At 46.7% G+C, this 17,322-nt stretch overlaps 1 protein-coding gene across 6 annotated transcripts in view; it reads left to right on the plus strand.

Annotated features, from left to right (window-relative positions):
* The window catches only part of DPF2 (double PHD fingers 2), a 30,835-nt gene that overhangs the window by 7,730 nt on the left and 5,783 nt on the right, over positions 1 to 17,322 (plus strand). For 3 of the 6 annotated variants that reach the window (XM_087705269.1, XM_014057623.2, XM_087705267.1), the window contains 6 exons: positions 2,074 to 2,152; positions 9,015 to 9,152; positions 9,874 to 10,002; positions 10,176 to 10,288; positions 10,587 to 10,668; positions 13,670 to 15,646. In XM_087705269.1, the coding sequence (XP_087561395.1) occupies positions 2,074 to 2,152; positions 9,015 to 9,152; positions 9,874 to 10,002; positions 10,176 to 10,288; positions 10,587 to 10,668; positions 13,670 to 13,746 (618 nt within the window). In that variant the 3' untranslated portion in view covers positions 13,747 to 15,646. Of the gene's footprint in view, positions 1 to 2,073; positions 2,153 to 3,180; positions 3,223 to 9,014; positions 9,153 to 9,873; positions 10,003 to 10,175; positions 10,289 to 10,586; positions 10,669 to 13,669; positions 15,648 to 17,322 lie in introns of those variants that run through there. The other 3 variants (XM_014057622.2, XR_015695507.1, XM_087705268.1) reach the window with 3 other exon arrangements.

A 17,322-nucleotide genomic window follows, 5' to 3' on the forward strand; every position in this document is an offset into this window, starting at 1 on the left:
CTTACATCTGCTTCTGTAATGTAGACTAAGGAAGGCCTCTGAACACTTTAGGCAAGGAATAGAATAGAACACAGCTGGAAGGGACCGTGGAGATCTTCTAGTCCAGCCCCCTGTTCAAGCAGGAGAATCTATATCATCTCAGACAATTGACTGTTCAGTGTCTTCTTAAAAACCTCCAGTGACGGAGCGCCCACGACTTCTGGTGGCAAGCTGTTCCACTGGTTAATTGTCCTCACTGTTATGAAGTTTCTCCTCAGTTCCAGGTTGCTTCTCTCTGATTAGTTTCCATCCATTGTTCCTTGTCTTGCTTTCTGGTGCTTTGGAAAATAAGTTGACCCCCTCTTCTTTGTGGCAGCCCCTCAAATCCTGGAAGACTGCTATCGTGTCATCTCTAGTCCTTCTTCTCTCTAGTCTAGCCAAACCCAAATCCTGCAACTGTTCTTCCTATGTTTTAATCTCCAGGCCTTTAATCATCTTAATTGCTCTTCTCTGAACTTTTTCCAAAGCCTCAACATCTTTTTTTTTTTGTAATCTGGTAACCAAAATTGGTTGCAGCATTCCAGGTGTGATCTTACTAGGGTTTTAGGAGATACCTAAAATGTTCCAAAAGATGGGAAGACAGGTGTTTTAGAGTAGAAGCCATTAGCAAGGTGCAGGTGTCACTCTGAGCATCTAAAAATCAAAATGCTGAGAGTCTTGGTTAATCCAAGTTATTATTACCTTCCGTCTGAAAAAGATCTTAGAGTGGTTTAGAGAAATGAATAAATACTCATTCTAAGATTGTTACAAAGATCTTTCACTGGGTGGCAGCCTTGGTCTACATATTTTCTTAGTGTGATTAGCAGAACTAACCACCTACATGCAAGTAGTCCTCGCTTAACGCTAATTGGGGAGCTGGCAGCAGATTCAGACAGTGAGGAGGTTGGATAGGAACATGGGTCTGACCGTTCTGGAGAGCCTTCCGGGGTCCTTTGCATGCTGGGAAATGTCACATTTTGGGGATTCATAAAAAGAAAGGGGAGTACTTAAGTCCCCTGGGTGTTGTTTTCTCCAGTCCAACAGGAGGGGGAGTTAAGTAGTATCCTTCTTCATTGTTTCTCCCTCCCTCCCTTCCTCAGGACCAGCTGCTTTGCCCCTAAGCAAAGTGGTCGTGACAATGAGGAAATTTCATGAACATAACTGTGCTTTCTAGCTGAAAACGGACAAGACTATTCAGTTTCATATCTTCATCTTTTGTTTGCCGTCCTCCTAACCCTTTCTCTCTCCTTTGGAAGGTTCAAATGCTTGCTTTTCCTGTCTTGTACCCATTGAAGGCAATGCGATTGCATTGACAGCCTGGGGCTGGGAGCTGTGGGCATGCTACACAAACGGCTCCTTCTTATAGTGCCCTATCCGTCATCGGACATTGGCGGTCATGTTGGCGATCCTATTTTGATCAACAGCCGCACAAAAAAGTGGTGCTGAGTTTTGTCCAAACCGGTCCCTTAGATTTTGAAGCCACGATGTTCTTCTGCCTGGACTTCCATTGTCTTTAATCTTTCCCTGTAGGATGAAGCGAAGGATGGTATATTTTTCTGGGTATCCCATCACATGTACAAAATATTCTAACTTTCGCTTTTTTATGGTTTTGATGATTTCCCTTGGCTTTCCCGGCGGCTTATCACCTCCTTGTTTCTGATTTTCTCAACCCAGCTTATACGTAACAACCATCTGTAAATCCACATTTCAAATGCTTCTAGTTTCTTCAAGTGGTTTTCTGTCCAAGACCAACTCTCTACTCCGTAGAGCAGGATAGAAAAGACATAATGTCTGACAAGCCTGATTTTCAGTCTTTAGGCTTATGTCGTGACTGCAGAAGACCAAAGAGCTTACTCTCTTCAAATCCTTTCTCTCCAGTCTCTGTTCTGCGGAGAACGGGAGAGAGAGAGACCACAAATCAAATACAGTACAATGTATACTAACTGGAATGTGGTTCCATCTTAGATTTTTACGTTTTCCTCCAAACCCAGAAAGAAATCATACTGTGTATCTACCTTCAATTTCCCCCCCAAAAAATATCTAATTTCCTTATAGGGTAAAGGAGTTGGGAGCGCTCGGAAAAAGCTGGATGCAGCCATTTTGGAAGACAGAGACAAACCTTACGCATGCGACAGTGAGTAAGAAGGGCGAGCCGGGTTATAGTAAACAGCTTCTCGATTTTACTGGTGTATAAGCCGGGAATAGCTCCTGGTGTCAGGATGGGGTTGTGTGCGATTGCCCAGATGAGGGGGGGGGGTCTCTTGGGAAGATGTGCCACAGGCTGGCTACGCCCACCTTCTTTTACTTGCTCCCCCCCCCAATTTATCGTGCACTGGGCTGAGAGCCGTTTTTGGGGTGAGCCAAAAGACATCATTTATCACGCAGTAACATTTCTTTACCCAACTTCCCCAAAAATAAATGGCAGTTTTGCCTGATGAAGAGGGTGTTTTTTTTCCAGTTTTGCCCCAATGGGTTCAGAGAGATGCAGAAACACGCAGCATTGGCCGCTTCTCTGCTGCCTGAAATTGGCTCCCTTAAGAGAGCATCTTGGAAACAGATTCATTTCTGAGTTGGGCGTCTTCTCCGTCCCACCCGTGGGATTCTGGGAAAAGTTCTAACCCATTTCTTCTGGCAGATCCTGGGATTGGGTCTCTCTCACACACACACAGAGTAAAGGGAGGAGAAGCTGTCTTTATCCTGGGCTGCTTTTCTTTCTCCTTTTTGCTACTGTTATATGTCTCTTGTTGCACCTCACATGCAGACCCCCAGAGTTACGGTAGACAGCGTCTCCTTTGGCTCCACATTTCACAACGGTTTGATCTCTGTACACCGATTTGCCAAAGGAAAAAAAAAATGCCCATGAATGAAACCTTAGTGATTAATGGAAAAGTTGGGAGTGAAGGGCAATTGGCAAGACCTTTCTAAGGGGCAAATCATGAGTACCCTGAAATTTCTTTTCTTTTCTCTCCTCCTTTACTCTCCTGTAAGGATTTTATACTGCAGCCCCCCCCCCCCACTCTTAATTTGAAATAACACCAGTGAGCTTTTATTTTCCTCTCCTCCTTTTTTAATCGCTCTGAATAGCTGACTTTGTGTGCATGTGACGTGTGTGATCTTACGGACTGCCTTTCACCTTTCTCTCATTCTCTTTCTGTGTTTCAGATAGTTACAAACAAAAGCATACCTCCAAACCTCCTGACCGAGGTATTCCATTCTTTCTGTCTTGCTGTTTAATTTCCTCCTGATCTTGTTCTTCTGAAATGTTCGTTTTTAAAAACACTTTTTCCACTCCCCCCCCTTTTTTTTCCCCCTTTTCCCAAAAAAAAACCCCTGGGTCTTCTCGTGCAGAGTGCCAAAAATCCCTCCCTTCCGGTGATATCTATTTTGGTTTTATGTATGTGACATATAAAAGTGACGCAGTGGCTCAGTGGCTAAGACGCTGAGCTTGTCGGATCAGAAAATTCGGCAGTTCGGCGGTTCGAATCCCTAGAGCCGTGTAACAGAGTGAGCTCCCATTACTTGTCCCAGCCTCTGCCAACCTAGCATTTTGAAAGCAGGTAAAAAATGCAAGTAGAAAAACAGGGGCCACCTTTGATGGGAAGGTAACGGCATTTCCTGCGCCTTCTGCATTGCGTCATGCCAGCCACATGACCACAGAGACATCTTCGGACAGCGCTGGCTTTTCGGCTTTGAAATGGAGATGAGCACCGCCCCCTGGAGTCTGGAACATCTAGCACATTTGTGCGAGGGGAACCTTTACATTATGTGACATATTGAGAGGGGCGGGGGCAAACATGGCATTTGCGCACGAATTGTGGGTTTGGGGAAAGATATGAATTCTTTTGAAGTGTGGTGGTGAATGTGTTGAATTGAGAATTTGACGTTTTCCCTCTAGAGAAGGACGGATTTGAGATAGTGTCAAGCTTTGCAAAATTGAGGCCAAAGAGAAAACGGTTTCTGGGGAATTCTGGGAGTTGAAGTCCAGACGTCTTGAGAAACGCTGTTGTAGAGCATAACTGGCTGTGGCAAACCCCCAGCGTCAATTCAGATCAGCTGCCATTCCAAATCTGTTCTGCCGGATGTTGGGACGTGGCAGGAGCTTGCGTTTACTTCCATCGTTGCTAGAATCTGTAAAATTCTCTTTTAATACACCAATAATCTTAATTGGCATTGAGAGGATTGTTTTTTCTTCCGGCCTGCTGAGCTTATGCCTCATGGAGTGTGGGGAGGGGGGGGGGCAACTGAGTTGGGACTTTGCCTTCTCCAGCTGAAGAGACTTGTTAGCACAGGAACAGGGCAAAAGGTCTTCGGGTTTTGTAAATTCTGTTACTAATAGTCCAACGGCCCGAGTCTTTGCTCTTCATTCCCTTCGTTAGGTGACCTCTGAGCTATTTGCTAGGCAGCCCTTTTCTTTCCCCAGCAGCCAGGTGATCCTAGATAATCTGCTGGATTTCCTCGCTGCTCTCAGCAAAAATGGAAGTTTCTCAATTCTGTCAGACTGTTGGGAATACAGGTAGTCCTCAACTTATAACTATAACTGAGCCCCAAATCTTTATGTTAACCGAGTGAGAAATTTGTTAAGTCAGTTTTGCCCCACTTTACGACTTCACTCGCCACAGTTGTTTAGTGAATCATTGTAGTTGTTAAGTTAATAACCCGGTTGTTAAGTGAATCTGGCTCACCCATTGCATGTCAGAAGGTCACAAAAGGGGATCACGTCACACACACACACACACACACACCGGGACACTGCAACCATCATAAATATCAACCAGTCACCAAGCATCTGAATTTTGATCACGCGATCATGACGATGCTGCAAGGGTTGTAAGTGTGAAAAATGGTCGCAAGTCACCTTTTGCAGTGCTGTTGTAACTTCGAACAGTCCCTAAATGAACCGTTGCAAGCCGAGGACTACCTGTGAAACCAGTGCTGCTGGCTTTCTCCCTGACAAAGACAGTTCTAAGCCTGAATTCAATTGTTGATAGCGATAACTGAGCCTTGGTGGCGCAGTGGTTAGAGTGCAGTGCTGCAGGCTACTTCTGCTGGCTGCCTGCAATTCGGCAGTTCAAATCCCACCAGGCTCAAGGTTGACTCATCTTTCCATACTTCCGAGGTGGGTAAAATGAGGACCCAGATTGTTGGGGGCAAGAGATGGACTCTGTAAACTGCTTAGAGAGGGCTGTAAAGCACTAAGAAGTGGTATATAAGTCTAAGTGCTAAGTGCTATAACGAGAGAATCCTTGGTCACAGAAATGCAATCATCAGGATCTCTTCCCCTTCTCCCTTTTTTCCTCCTCTGTGGAACGTAAATGTGTAGGTTTGAAGGAGAAGGGCTGGGTTTTTCTTTCCCACCAGCAGAAGAACTGAGTCAGATCTTTTTCCATATCCATTTTGGTTGCTGACTATAGTAGCTGCATAGAGCATGGCCTTTCCGTAATCAGCTGGGTTTACGCAACCCTTAAGAGAGCTGTCACTTTTTTCTTCTTGGCAAATTAGATTCCCAGTTGCTGATCAAACACACATATCCATATTCATGTGTGCCCACACACACACATCCATACTGAAACGTCCCCGAGTCGTGAGACCTACATAGCTCAAAAGGATTTGGAAAGGATTTGTTCCTTTTTATCCGCCACTTCCCTCCCACCAGCAGCTCTCCTGCTTCCTTCTAAATATGGTCTGTTTTCTTGTTCCTGGCCTGAGCTGTTTCCAGATTTAGGAGGTATTGTTTGGTGGATTAATTTGAGCCGCGGAGAAGGTGATGGATTACTTATTCTGCTTTCCTTGCCACTAAATATGTTCCTGGCACAATCTAAAGCTAGGAGTTAGTTCTATCAGGTCTTCTTCGTTCCAGTATTTTGCAGAGAAGGATAGTAAGCAGTGAAGAAGATACATTTCTGTTGAGGGAAGAAAAGAGCAGCTAAAATGTAGCCCAGGCCTCTTTCTGCAGTTTAGGTGGTCTCCCAACTTGGCATCTGTAACACTTGTGGAGTTCAACTCCCAGAATTACCCAGCCAGCAGGGCTGCCTGGGAGTCGAAATCCACAAGACTTAAAATTGCCAAATTTGGAGAGCCCTGCTCTAGATAGTTGTGGACTCGCGGATGTTGCTAACTAACACTCCTTGGATAGCCTTGATGATGGATGCTGAGAGTTGTAATTCAGCAATATGAGGCAGGCATATTCCTAATCTCTTAATCCCAGAATTCCCTGTTCCACTAACTCCCACCTTTCCTCTTACGATCAGAGTCAAAGAGTGGTTATGTTTGCTTATGCCATGCTTTCCCTTAAATAAGGAGCTAGTTTTAAAGCATTACCGAAAGAGTCCATGCTGGGTGCAGAAGAAGGAATCTCGCCCCCCCTCCCCCGGTGGCATGGAAATCCCAGTTAACGCTAAAATGCATTAACCAAGTGCATAGCTTTTGCAAACTCATTTGCCAGGCCGGGCTTAAACTGACAGAAATACTGTAAGTTAGAAAGCTCAAGATCACATGAAATATTAATATCACTTTATAATGCATTGGTAAGGCCACACTTGGAATATTGCATCCAGTTTTGGTCGCCACGATGTATAAAGGATGTTGAGACTCTAGAAAAAGTGCAAACAAAATATATGAAGAACGGTTGCAGGAACTGGGCACAGCTAGTCTAGTGAAGAGAAGGGACTAGGTGAGACATGATAAGATTGTGCCAATATCTCAGGGATTGCTACAAAGAAGAGGGAGTCAAACTGTTCTCCAAAGCACCTGAGGGTAGGACAAGAAGCAATGGGTGGAAACTAATCAAGGAGAGAAGCAACTGAGAACTGTGGAGAAATTTCCTGACAGTTAGAACAATTAATCAGTGGAACAACTTGCCTCCAGAAGTTGTAGATGCTTCAACTGGAAATTTTTGAGAAGAGATTGGATAATCATTTGTCTGAAGTGGTGTAGGGTTTCTTGCCTAGGCAGGGGGTTGGACTGGAAGGGACTCCAGGGTTCCTTCCAACTCTTGTTATTCTATTCTATCCTGTTAATGCTAAAATGCATTAACCAAGTGCATAGCTTTTGCAAGCACATTTGCCAGGCTGGGCTTAAACTGACAGAAATACTGTTAAGTTAGAAAGCACAAGGTTGCACAGAAGTACAGGGGGTGGCTTCGTGTTCCAAGCACCACATGAGCCAAAATTCGTCATGAGGAAGACAACAAAAAATAGAATTGGGGTAAATTTAAAAAAACAACAACTGTGCAAGTCTTTTTAATTATGAGAAGTTTAACAGCAGTATAGGCTTCATTATAGCAAAGTCTAGAATAGGGATATTTATGCAAAAGTACTTACAGGGAAGGCTTGGATTTGGGAAGGGAGGTGGTGTTATGGTCTGCAGAGTCGAACAGTGAGGAGGTTGGGGAGGAACATGGGCCAGTCCTGGGGGCTGAGGGAAGCTCAGAGGAGGGCTCTGCGTCAGAGACAGAGAGGGAGCTAGACAGCAGTGAGGCAGAAGAACAGCTGGAGCCTCTTCCCAGTGTTTTGCATGCGCAGAGCAGCCAGAAGACAAGAACAACGAAGAAAGCAGGGTCAACTTAGGAGTAAAGCTACACCTTGGAGGTGATTCCCCCCCCCAAGAGGAAACAAAAGAGGAGCAAACAGGGAGGGGGCTTTTGCAGGAAACAATTCGTCCCTTTGGTCGTTTCTAGAGCAGAAAGTTCTGTTTGTGACTATAAGAGACTCTGTGCCAAGGGTTGCCTTGCCCTGCATTTGGAAACTAGTTATCTGGCAGCTCTCCAAGCGAGATAAGGTTCGTGTGGATAAACATTCCTCTGAAAGACTGTTTGCTAAGCCTTGCTGGCTGTGAATGAAAGGATTTCACAGTCGTGTAAATAAAAGGTTTTGCTAGGACCAAGACTCTGCTTCATGCTTGTTAAGGAAGTCTAGGTCAGAACAGGTAGCAAATCAGGGTCATACCTGAGATTTGCATAAAGGATGGAGTCTTGAGTAAACATGATTTTTTTCCCCCCAAGACACATTATTCCCGCACATGTGGAAGGGCAGAAAAACATCCTTGCTGTCCATTGAATATCCTTAACCTTTGCTTTTTGGACATCAGATAACATCCATAGAATTTCAGTCCTCTGTTTCATGAAAACCAGAAGGTTGAATTTCATCATCCGTCATCTGCATGCACTTTATGGATTGTTTGCAATGCTGGGTTGGGGTACGGAATGTTGGCCATTCCACTATTTGGCCAAGAGTTGTTTTACTTGTGGCCCTGAATGAGCTGCCTTGGGAGTTCGCCGACTTCCCTGGAACAAGATGACAGGCAGAACTTGGGTGTCGCAGAAGGGATCAGGTTCTGTTCTGTGAGAAGAGGGAATACCTCTTACCCTGCTACCAGCAACTGTGCAACTATATAGGCACCCCTTCCACTTCTGTGCAAGTAGTCCTCAACTTAACAACCGTAATTGAGGCCGGATTGCAATCGTTCAGTCATTGGAGCCGTCATTCGAAGTATCGGGTGACCGGGTTCAAAGTTATCATCATTAAACAAATGCAGAAGTTGTTAAGCGAATCCATTTTCCACAATGGGCATTGGGTTTTTTTTGGGGGGGGGGGGTGTTTTTGTTTTGCTGGAAACCAGAAGAAAACGCTGAAAACCACCACCCCCAAGTCACAATTGCAGTTGTGTGTCCGCAGGATGCTGCAAAAGTGCCCCGGTTGCCGAGGGACCCAAAATGTGATCGTGTGACCGCAGGGTGGGGTGTGCGGCTGTCATAACTCCCAAGAAAGGTCATAGGTAGCTCTGAGGAGGCCTGTCATAACTCTGAACAGTCATTAAGTGACCGGTTGTAAATTGAGGACTACCTGTTTGGGGAAGCAGGCTTTGGGGTGGATGTTGAACGGAGGCTTAGCCCACTGGTGGGTTTTGCTGAGAAGGGGCGTGGGGGGGAGGGGGCTGGGGCTGCTCTTTTACATCCCACGTGGCTCTGAAGTCTTTCCTTTTGATCCTTTCCTGGTCAGTCTGTGGGAAACGCTACAAGAACCGTCCCGGCCTGAGCTACCACTACGCTCACTGTCACCTGGCAGAAGAAGAAGGGGAAGACAAGGAGGACTCGCAGCCCCCCACACCCGTCTCCCAGAGATCAGAGGAGCAGAAAAGTAAGCTGCTGCGGGGAGCTTCTGCCCCTCCCTTTTGACTTGTTTGGAGTCGGTGGGGCGAATCCCAGGGCTGGTTTTCTGTGCTGCTGTTCAGCCTGTTCCCTACCAATCAGGACAGCCCCTTTGTTCAGCCCTGCTGGTCCTTGCATAACGGAGGTCATGGAACAGCCTTGCTGTCAGGTTGCATTGGTCCACTTTGGCATTCGTCACCTCCACTCCCTCCTTCCCCCAACTCCTCGCTGGGACTCTTGTTTTTGAATCACCTGCAGCGGCCGGAGTCCGAAAGGGCTCCAGCTCTGTTGCCCAATTATGCTTAACAACGGGAACCTTCTCCAGCAAGGGGGGGGGGGGTTCTTCTACCCTGGCCAATTCCCCCACTGGTCCCATTTTCAGAGAAGATCATGGTGCCCACCTCCAGCCGTGAGAATTGACAGGCTACAATTACCCACCGCGGTTAGAAATGGGCTCGGCTATAACGGTTTAAAAGGGACCATCCAAGGTTTAAAAAACAGAAATAATTTGCAACCAATATGTTGGTTAGGAAACTTGCTGAGCCCAAGTTATGTTTCTGATCTCACAGTTTTGCTGCCCAAAGTTTTCCGTGCAGGATTTGCCCATTTTTGGGGAGTGGGGGGGGGAGGTGTCTCAGGGTTTAGCTGTGCTGCTAAAGAGGACGATCCTGTGCCTTGCTTTGAAAGACGAACCCCTTCCTCCCCCATAGCCAAGAAGGGTCCCGATGGTTTGGCCCTGCCCAATAATTACTGCGACTTCTGCCTGGGAGACTCGAAGATCAACAAGAAGACGGGTCAACCCGAAGAGCTGGTTTCGTGCTCGGACTGCGGGCGATCAGGTACACGAGCCAATGGGAGCCCTCTCCCCTCCTTGGGTGCGCCCTTGAGAAAAGGAAGTTGTGGGGAGGCTCTCTTTCACCTTAGCTGCCCGCCTACCAAATAACTCATCCGCCTTTCCCAGGATACATCTTAACGCTGCCTCTCTCTCTCTCTCTCTCTCTTGCCTCTCTAGGGCATCCATCTTGCTTGCAGTTCACCCCAGTCATGATGGCTGCCGTGAAGACCTACCGCTGGCAGTGTATTGAATGCAAGTGTTGTAACATCTGCGGCACCTCGGAGAATGATGTGAGTGTGCTTCCTCCCCTACCTTCCTGCCCCCCAAAGGCTGATCTGGTTCTGTCGTGGCCCGCCAGCAGCCAGCAAATCTGATTCGGACAGTGAGGAGGTTGGATAGGAGCATGGGTCTGACCTTTCTGGAGATCCTTCCAGGGTCTTTTGCATGCTGGGAAATGTCACATTTTGGGGGATTCATAAAAAGAAAGGGGAGTACTTAAGTCCTCTGGGTGTTGTTTTCTCCAGTCCAACAGGAGGGGGAGTTAAGTAGTATCCTTCCTCATTGTTTCTCCCTCCCCATCTTCCTCAGGACCAGCTGCTGTTCTGTGATGATTGTGACCGTGGTTATCATATGTACTGCCTCACCCCACCTATGTCTGAACCCCCAGAAGGTGAGTGCCATTCTGCTCCCCTTCTTGTGGCTCCCCCACCTTTCCCCTGGATGAGATTTTGGAGTTGTGAAGGGCTGTGCAGCCCTAGAATTGTTGAGCAGCCTCCTTCCTTCATTTTGATCTTCCTTCCTCCCTCACTCTCTTTCTCCTGGCTGCCCTAAAATTGGTGGTCCAGCTCATCAGGAAGAGCCCAGGTTATGGCCCACTGCTGTGACTCATTCTCTTTTTAAAAATCAATATGTGGGAGTTAACTTGCAGGTTAGATACCTGTTCCATTAAGGGTCTCAGTGCCTGTGATGTTCCAAGATGAAATGGCCAGCACCCGGATGTTATGTAAGAAATAGCATTTTGAAGCCTCGAATCTTGTTGTAGCCCCCAACTTACAAGATTTTAGGCCTTCCGTCACGAAACCTCATGAGATTTCAAGCTGCCCAGGGTCATCCTATTGGAGGAATGGCAGCATTATAAATTAAGATAGAATGAAAAAAGGGGAGGGAGGGAGGGAGGAATTAATTTGAAAAAGGAAGGAAGGATTGGAAGGAAGGAAGGAAGGGAAGAAAAGAGAAGGAAGGAAAGGAAAAGAGGAAGGAAGGAGTTTAAGGCGAGGAAAAAAGGAATTTAAAAAGGGAAGGAAAGAAGAATTTAAAACGAAGGAAGGAGTTTAAAAATGGGAAGAAAAGAAGGAATTTAAAAAGGGAAGGAAGGAAGGAGAAGAAGGGAAGGAAGTTCAAAATTAAGACATATGTTACATGCATTCACTTCCTGTATCATGACAAGGCAAAAATGGTGGCTTGCAGCAAGCTCCTTGTTCCCAGAGCCAGGGCTGACTCAGGGATTTGAGAGGATCCTTTCAGCTCATGTGAATTTCAAAGAGTCTGTTCATTTTTACATCACTTGACAAAGGAAATCATGAGTCGCACTCAGGCTATGACGGTTCAGGTTCAATTATAGATGCAGTGTGTGTGTGTGTGTCTTTCTGTCTGTCTGTCTGTCTTCACTCCTGTTGCAACTTGTCTTCTAACGAGGAGGTGACTTACACAGAACCATCCCGGGATGGTTCTGTGTGAGTCACCTCCTCGTTAGAAGACAAGGCCCTCGATTGCATGGGCTCCACAGGATGTGAGCCAATGCATTGTGCGGTTTAAAAGTTCCTGGAATTAATCTTTACATCTCCAGTTAATCATTAGTTCGGAAGAGGTAACGACCTCTGCCCGATAATTTGACACATATCGATGCCAACCTGGCAGTAATGATTTGCTCATCCCAAACCAGCTTACATTGGAACTCTAGCCCCTAACTCCTGACAGTGAGAGCAGTTAATCGGTGGAAGAGCTTAACCTCTTGGAATTGTGGGTGCTCCATCCCTGGAGGTTTTCAAGAAGAGACTGGGTTTGTCTGGGATGGTATCAGGAATCCTGTCTTGGGTAGCGGGTTGGATTAGAAGACCTCCAAGGTCCCTTCCAGGCCTGTGACTCTATGAAGACCTCCAAGGTCTTCCAGGCCTGTGACTCTATGTAGACCTCCAAGGTCCCTTCCATGCCTGTGACTCTATGAAGACCTCCAAGGTCCCTTCCAGGCCTGTGACTCTATGAAGACCTCCACGGTCCCTTCCAGGCCTGTGACTCTATGAAGACCTCCAAGGTCCCTTCCAGGCCTGTGACTCTATGTAGACCTCCAAGGTCCCTTCCAGGCCTGTGACTCTATGAAGACCTCCACGGTCCCTTCCAGGCCTGTGACTCTATGAAGACCTCCAAGGTCCCTTCCAGGCCTGTGACTCTATGAAGACCTCCAAGGTCCCTTCCAGGCCTGTGACTCTATGAAGACCTCCAAGGTCCCTTCCAGGCCTGTGACTCTATGTAGACCTCCAAGGTCCCTTCCAGGCCTGTGACTCTATGTAGACCTCCAAGGTCCCTTCCAGGCCTGTGACTCTATGAAGACCTCCACGGTCCCTTCCAGGCCTGTGACTCTATGAAGACCTCCAAGGTCCCTTCCAGACCTGTCACTCTGATTTACCACCCATAAGCTTCTGCTCTGACCCGAGAATCCTAAAAGGAATGGGAATAAGCAGAGAAAGGGGGAAAGGGACTGAGTCACATTATATGTAGTCCTCGACTTACAACAGTTTGTTTAGTGGCCATTTGAAGTTTAATAACAGCACTGAAAATAGTGAGCTTTTTCTCTCTTATGACCGTTGCAGCATCCCCGCAATCACATGATTTATATTCGGATGCTTGACAGGTGACTCACATTTATGACGGTCACAGTGTCCCCAGTCCACCTGATCCCCTTTTGCGACCTTCCGACGAGCAAAGTCCATGGGGGGAAGCCACAGTCCCTTAAGAACCACAAGACTTAAGCACCTGCAGTGATTCATTTAACAACCGTGGCTAAGAAAGGGGGTCAAACGGGGTAAAACTCACTTGACAAATTTCTCAACTGAAATTTTGGGCCCAGTTATGGGTGTAAGTCAAGAACTACCCACACACAGGCCGGAGGACAGGAGATAAAATAGCAGTAGACTTATATACCGCTTCATAGGCCTTTCAGGCCTCTCTAAGCGGTTTACAGAGAGTCAGCATATTGCCCCCAACAATCTGGGTCGAAAGAAGACGAGAAGGTAGAAGTAGACAGGGGAAAGAGGAGAAGGAAATGGCCGAGAGGAGAGGAATAAGAGAGAGGGAAGTGGAAAAGAGGAGAGAGACGAGGGGAGAGGAGAAGAGGAAAAGGGAGAAGGAGAAAGGTGAAAGGAGAGAGATTAATATATAGCATTGATGGTACAATTATGAAAATAATGCCTATAACTATGACGTACAACATTATGTATTTAAAAGAGACTATAAATGTATGATTAAGAGAATGTTGGTTATAATCAGGGTGTATAAAACTCTTGTCTACTCAAAAAGCAGTGGATAGAGCCAGCACAAGTGGAAATGTGATGTATTATAAAGAGAAATGTACAATAAAAACGACTTGACTAATGAAAATGCTTTTCCCTTGGCAGGAAGCTGGAGCTGCCACCTCTGCCTGGATTTGCTGAAGGAGAAAGCCTCGATCTTCCAGAACCAGAATGCCTCCTGATGGCTTTTCAGTCTTCGACGAGAACCTTCACTTGTCCAGGCTCTCTCTTGGGCTTCTAATCTTTCTCCTGCTGCCCACTTCCCACTTTGGGTCAGTGTCTCCCTTATTGGTTGGATCACACATCCGCACGCAGACACAAACACACTCACACCTCTGCCTCACCGCCTCTCCTTCTGTCATTCCCCCTGCCTCCTCTCTGGCAGTTGGGGCTTAAAACCCTTTCCCTCCTTCCTTAACCTTTACCTAAGAATTTTGAGACCCTTTCCTCAAAAATAATAACAATACTCCAGCATCCATGATAGGCTGAGGAGCACCACAGCTGGCCTGGGAGCATAAATGCTCCTTCTTTTCTCACTAACAAGGTCTCGGACTGACACCCAGCTTGAGGACTTTGTTTGTACAAGCAAGACCGGAAGCAAAAAGAAAAGAAAACCTATTGAATCGTTTTTTACTGATTTTTCCATCTGCTTCCTCTGTTCAGCCCCATTGCAGTGGTCTGGGCTGTCTCGTGCTTCTAAACTTCACTTGTTCCTTCGTCCCTGTAAGAAACCTTTATTTTACACACACACCCCTAACGTGGTTCAAAAGTGGCACTCACAGCAGCCTTTGAGAGGATCCATGGGTGGCATGGAAACCCAAATCAAAGGCATCCTCCAAGCTTGGCCCAAGCAAGCGCGACGGCAAAGTAACTCAGTTTGCCTCGTTCAAAACAATCATCTCAAAACTTTGCCAAATCCGTGTCTTGGATGAGTTAGGAAAATCCTGCACGGTTTAATCTTTCTCCTCTCCAAATTTCTTAAGTATGGGGCTTGGGTACCAATCCCACATGCGTCGATCCATCCATGTTTCAAGACGCTTTCTTCCTCGGGAGGTCCATTTGTGCATATGTTGGTGTGCGCGGGCATTTAAAGCTCCATCAGGCTTTTAACACACCGGAGTTAATCCCTTCATTCGGGGAGTCTGCCGGGATGCGTAAGTTGTGCGGAAGATTTGGAGGGTTGGTGATTCGTTGGGCAACTTTTGGGTGGATGCTGACTCTAAAACGGGTGCCCGACCTTGGCAACTTTAAGACCTGTGGACTTTAACTCCCAGAATTCCCCAGCCAGCATAGCTGTTGGGAATTCTGGGAAATAATATCCACAAGTCTTAGCTGGCTGGGAAATTCTGGGAATTGACGTCCACAAGTCTTAGCTGGCTGGGAAATTCTGGGAATTGAAGTTTTTGAGTCTTAGCTGGCTGAGGAATTCTGGGAATTGAAGTCCACAAGTCTTAAAAGTTGCCACAGTTGGACACACCTGCTTCCCTCAAGCTTTGGGCTTATTCAAATAAGCTGCTTTAAAATCTATTTTGAGTCTCCCATCTCACCAGAGGCAGGGCCTAGAGTGACCCATGTCCCTGCTGCATGCTATTTCTTCCCACTCTGCTGCTACCTGATCCTATGGGACTCAGGGTGTTGAACTTCTCTTGCAGGAACAAACCCACTTTCAATATTTTCCCCCCTTCCCCTTTGGCCCCAATTTGAGGATTTGGTCTTGCTAACAAGTGATGCTTTTCTTAAAAAAACAAAATTAAAAAAAAAAATCTGAATCCCCAGTCCTTTTCCTCTTTCCCCACCGGTGGCAAGGTTTTCTGCAAGACCCCACTTGCAGAAGGAGAGGCCTTTTTTCTGGAATAGGGTTTTTGTGTAATATTATACTTGTAACGTGCCTGATTTTTCTAAGATTGTCTTTAAAACCTACCTCCGACATTCCCCTTCACACGCATCCTTCCACGTCTTCTCCAAAGACGTCTTCTCTTCTTCCATCTTTGCCAAAAGCGAGGGGAGACTCGGGACTGCCAAAGCAAATGGGATCTGCTCTCTCTCTCCCTCTCTCTCTGTCCCTCTCTCTGTGTGTGTGTGTGTCTCTCCCTCCCTCTCTCTGTCTGTCTCTCTCTCTCTCTCTCTCTCTCTCTCTGGTGTGAGTCTGCACACAAGTTCTGGAATTTGTTGATGCAAGGTTGAACTTCGCAAAGGCCTGGGGGCGGGGGCATCTCTCTCCTTGATTCTCCCTACCCTGTTTGGCAGGAGAGATCAGCCTTCTTGACTTGGAGCCTCGCTTTTAATTGCTGTGCTGTCTAGGATGATGGGCTGTGGGGCCCAGCCAGCTGGAGGACACCCAATAGTGGGAAGGACAGCGGTGGGTCCTAGTGGGACAGATTTGGCCCACGCCAGGAACAAAGTGACCACCGGAAGCTTTGATCCAGTCACCTTCAAGAGGACTTGAAACTAGAGGACTAAAAGATTCCCTTATGGTTCTTGGGAACCTAGTATATCTCTGAGTTATGCGTAGGGGAGAGATATCTATGATTTGTGCACTTACTTGGCTCTGGATTCCCTTTTAGCTGTACTCTTTTTTAAAAAATTCATTTTAATTCTTTTCTCTCTCCATACCCCAGGGAGAGGCAGCAAGGGCTGGCTGTCAGGCCCCCCCGTGCACCAAACAGAGAGAAAGTTGTAGAAACATTCCCTTGGGGTGGGGTGGGGTGGGGCGAGGTGGGGTTTACATGTCTCATCCCCAGCTCAGTTGTTAGGTCCTCATTCGAAGCATCACACCTGTGTCTTAAACAAACAAAAAATAGCTACCCAAATAAAAAAACCAAAATGGCTTCTTGGAACCAGTTTTATGGTAGCCTGGCTCTTTGGCTTGGGAGGGTGGGGTGGGGGGGAATAGTGTGTGAATCTGTTCAGCGCTGCGACATTGTGGGGTTTCATGCTCAGGTTAGTTCTGTCGGTTTGCAGGGGTGTGGGAGGTAGGACAGGCTGTAATACCTCATTTCTCTCTCGCTCTCTCATTGTGATGCCCACAAATAGTTGTGCAGCTTCGCAACTCCTCTGCAATGTGTCTGATTGCCCCCCCCCCACGAGTACCCGTTCTCCGTTGAGTTGGTTGCTTGTTCTTTTTTCTCCTTCCTTTCCGAGTAATTGATTTGTGCACCCTCTTGATTGGAATTTGGGCTTCCTTTCTTTAAAAAAATAAAGAAGTAAATATTGAGACTTTCCATACCTTCCCACCAATGTTCTCTCTAATTTTTTTTCAGTGTGTGCGGAAAAGTATCGTGTTTGAGCGGCACATTTTCATGTCTGAGCACCTGAATTGTTTTTAGCCATAATTGCCATCAGAGGAGATGTTGGGGAGGGGGGCAAGGAGGAAAAGGGTCCCCTCCCTCTCCCTCAGACCCCCAGGAAGGAAGGAAGGGAAGAGAGGGAAAGGAAAGGAAATGGGAAAGAAGGAAAGGAAAGGGAGGGGGGATATTTTCAGTCACATTTAAAGAGATACTGGGCTGCAGTTTGAAACTTGTGCGCGGTGTTTTCTTGTTATGTGCACGGCCGCGCAGGTGCGCAGCTTAGAGGAAACACTGCTTCCGACCCCATCTTTTATTCTTGCAGTAGAAGCTGAAATATATTTTGGCTCCCTCCCCTCCTCCCCGATTTTATTTTAAGGCTGTAATAAGCATTAGCGAATAAATACTGCTTTTATTTACTCCTGTGGTGTCGGTCCAGCAATTGGATGTGGATTTTAATTATTTTCTTCTAAG

Source organism: Thamnophis sirtalis, unplaced genomic scaffold (assembly GCF_051295495.1).
Source record: "Thamnophis sirtalis isolate CommonGarterSnake01/CBP01778 unplaced genomic scaffold, rThaSir2_p1.2 scaffold_2, whole genome shotgun sequence".
In the NCBI taxonomy this organism is placed as follows: Eukaryota; Metazoa; Chordata; class Lepidosauria; order Squamata; family Natricidae; genus Thamnophis; species Thamnophis sirtalis.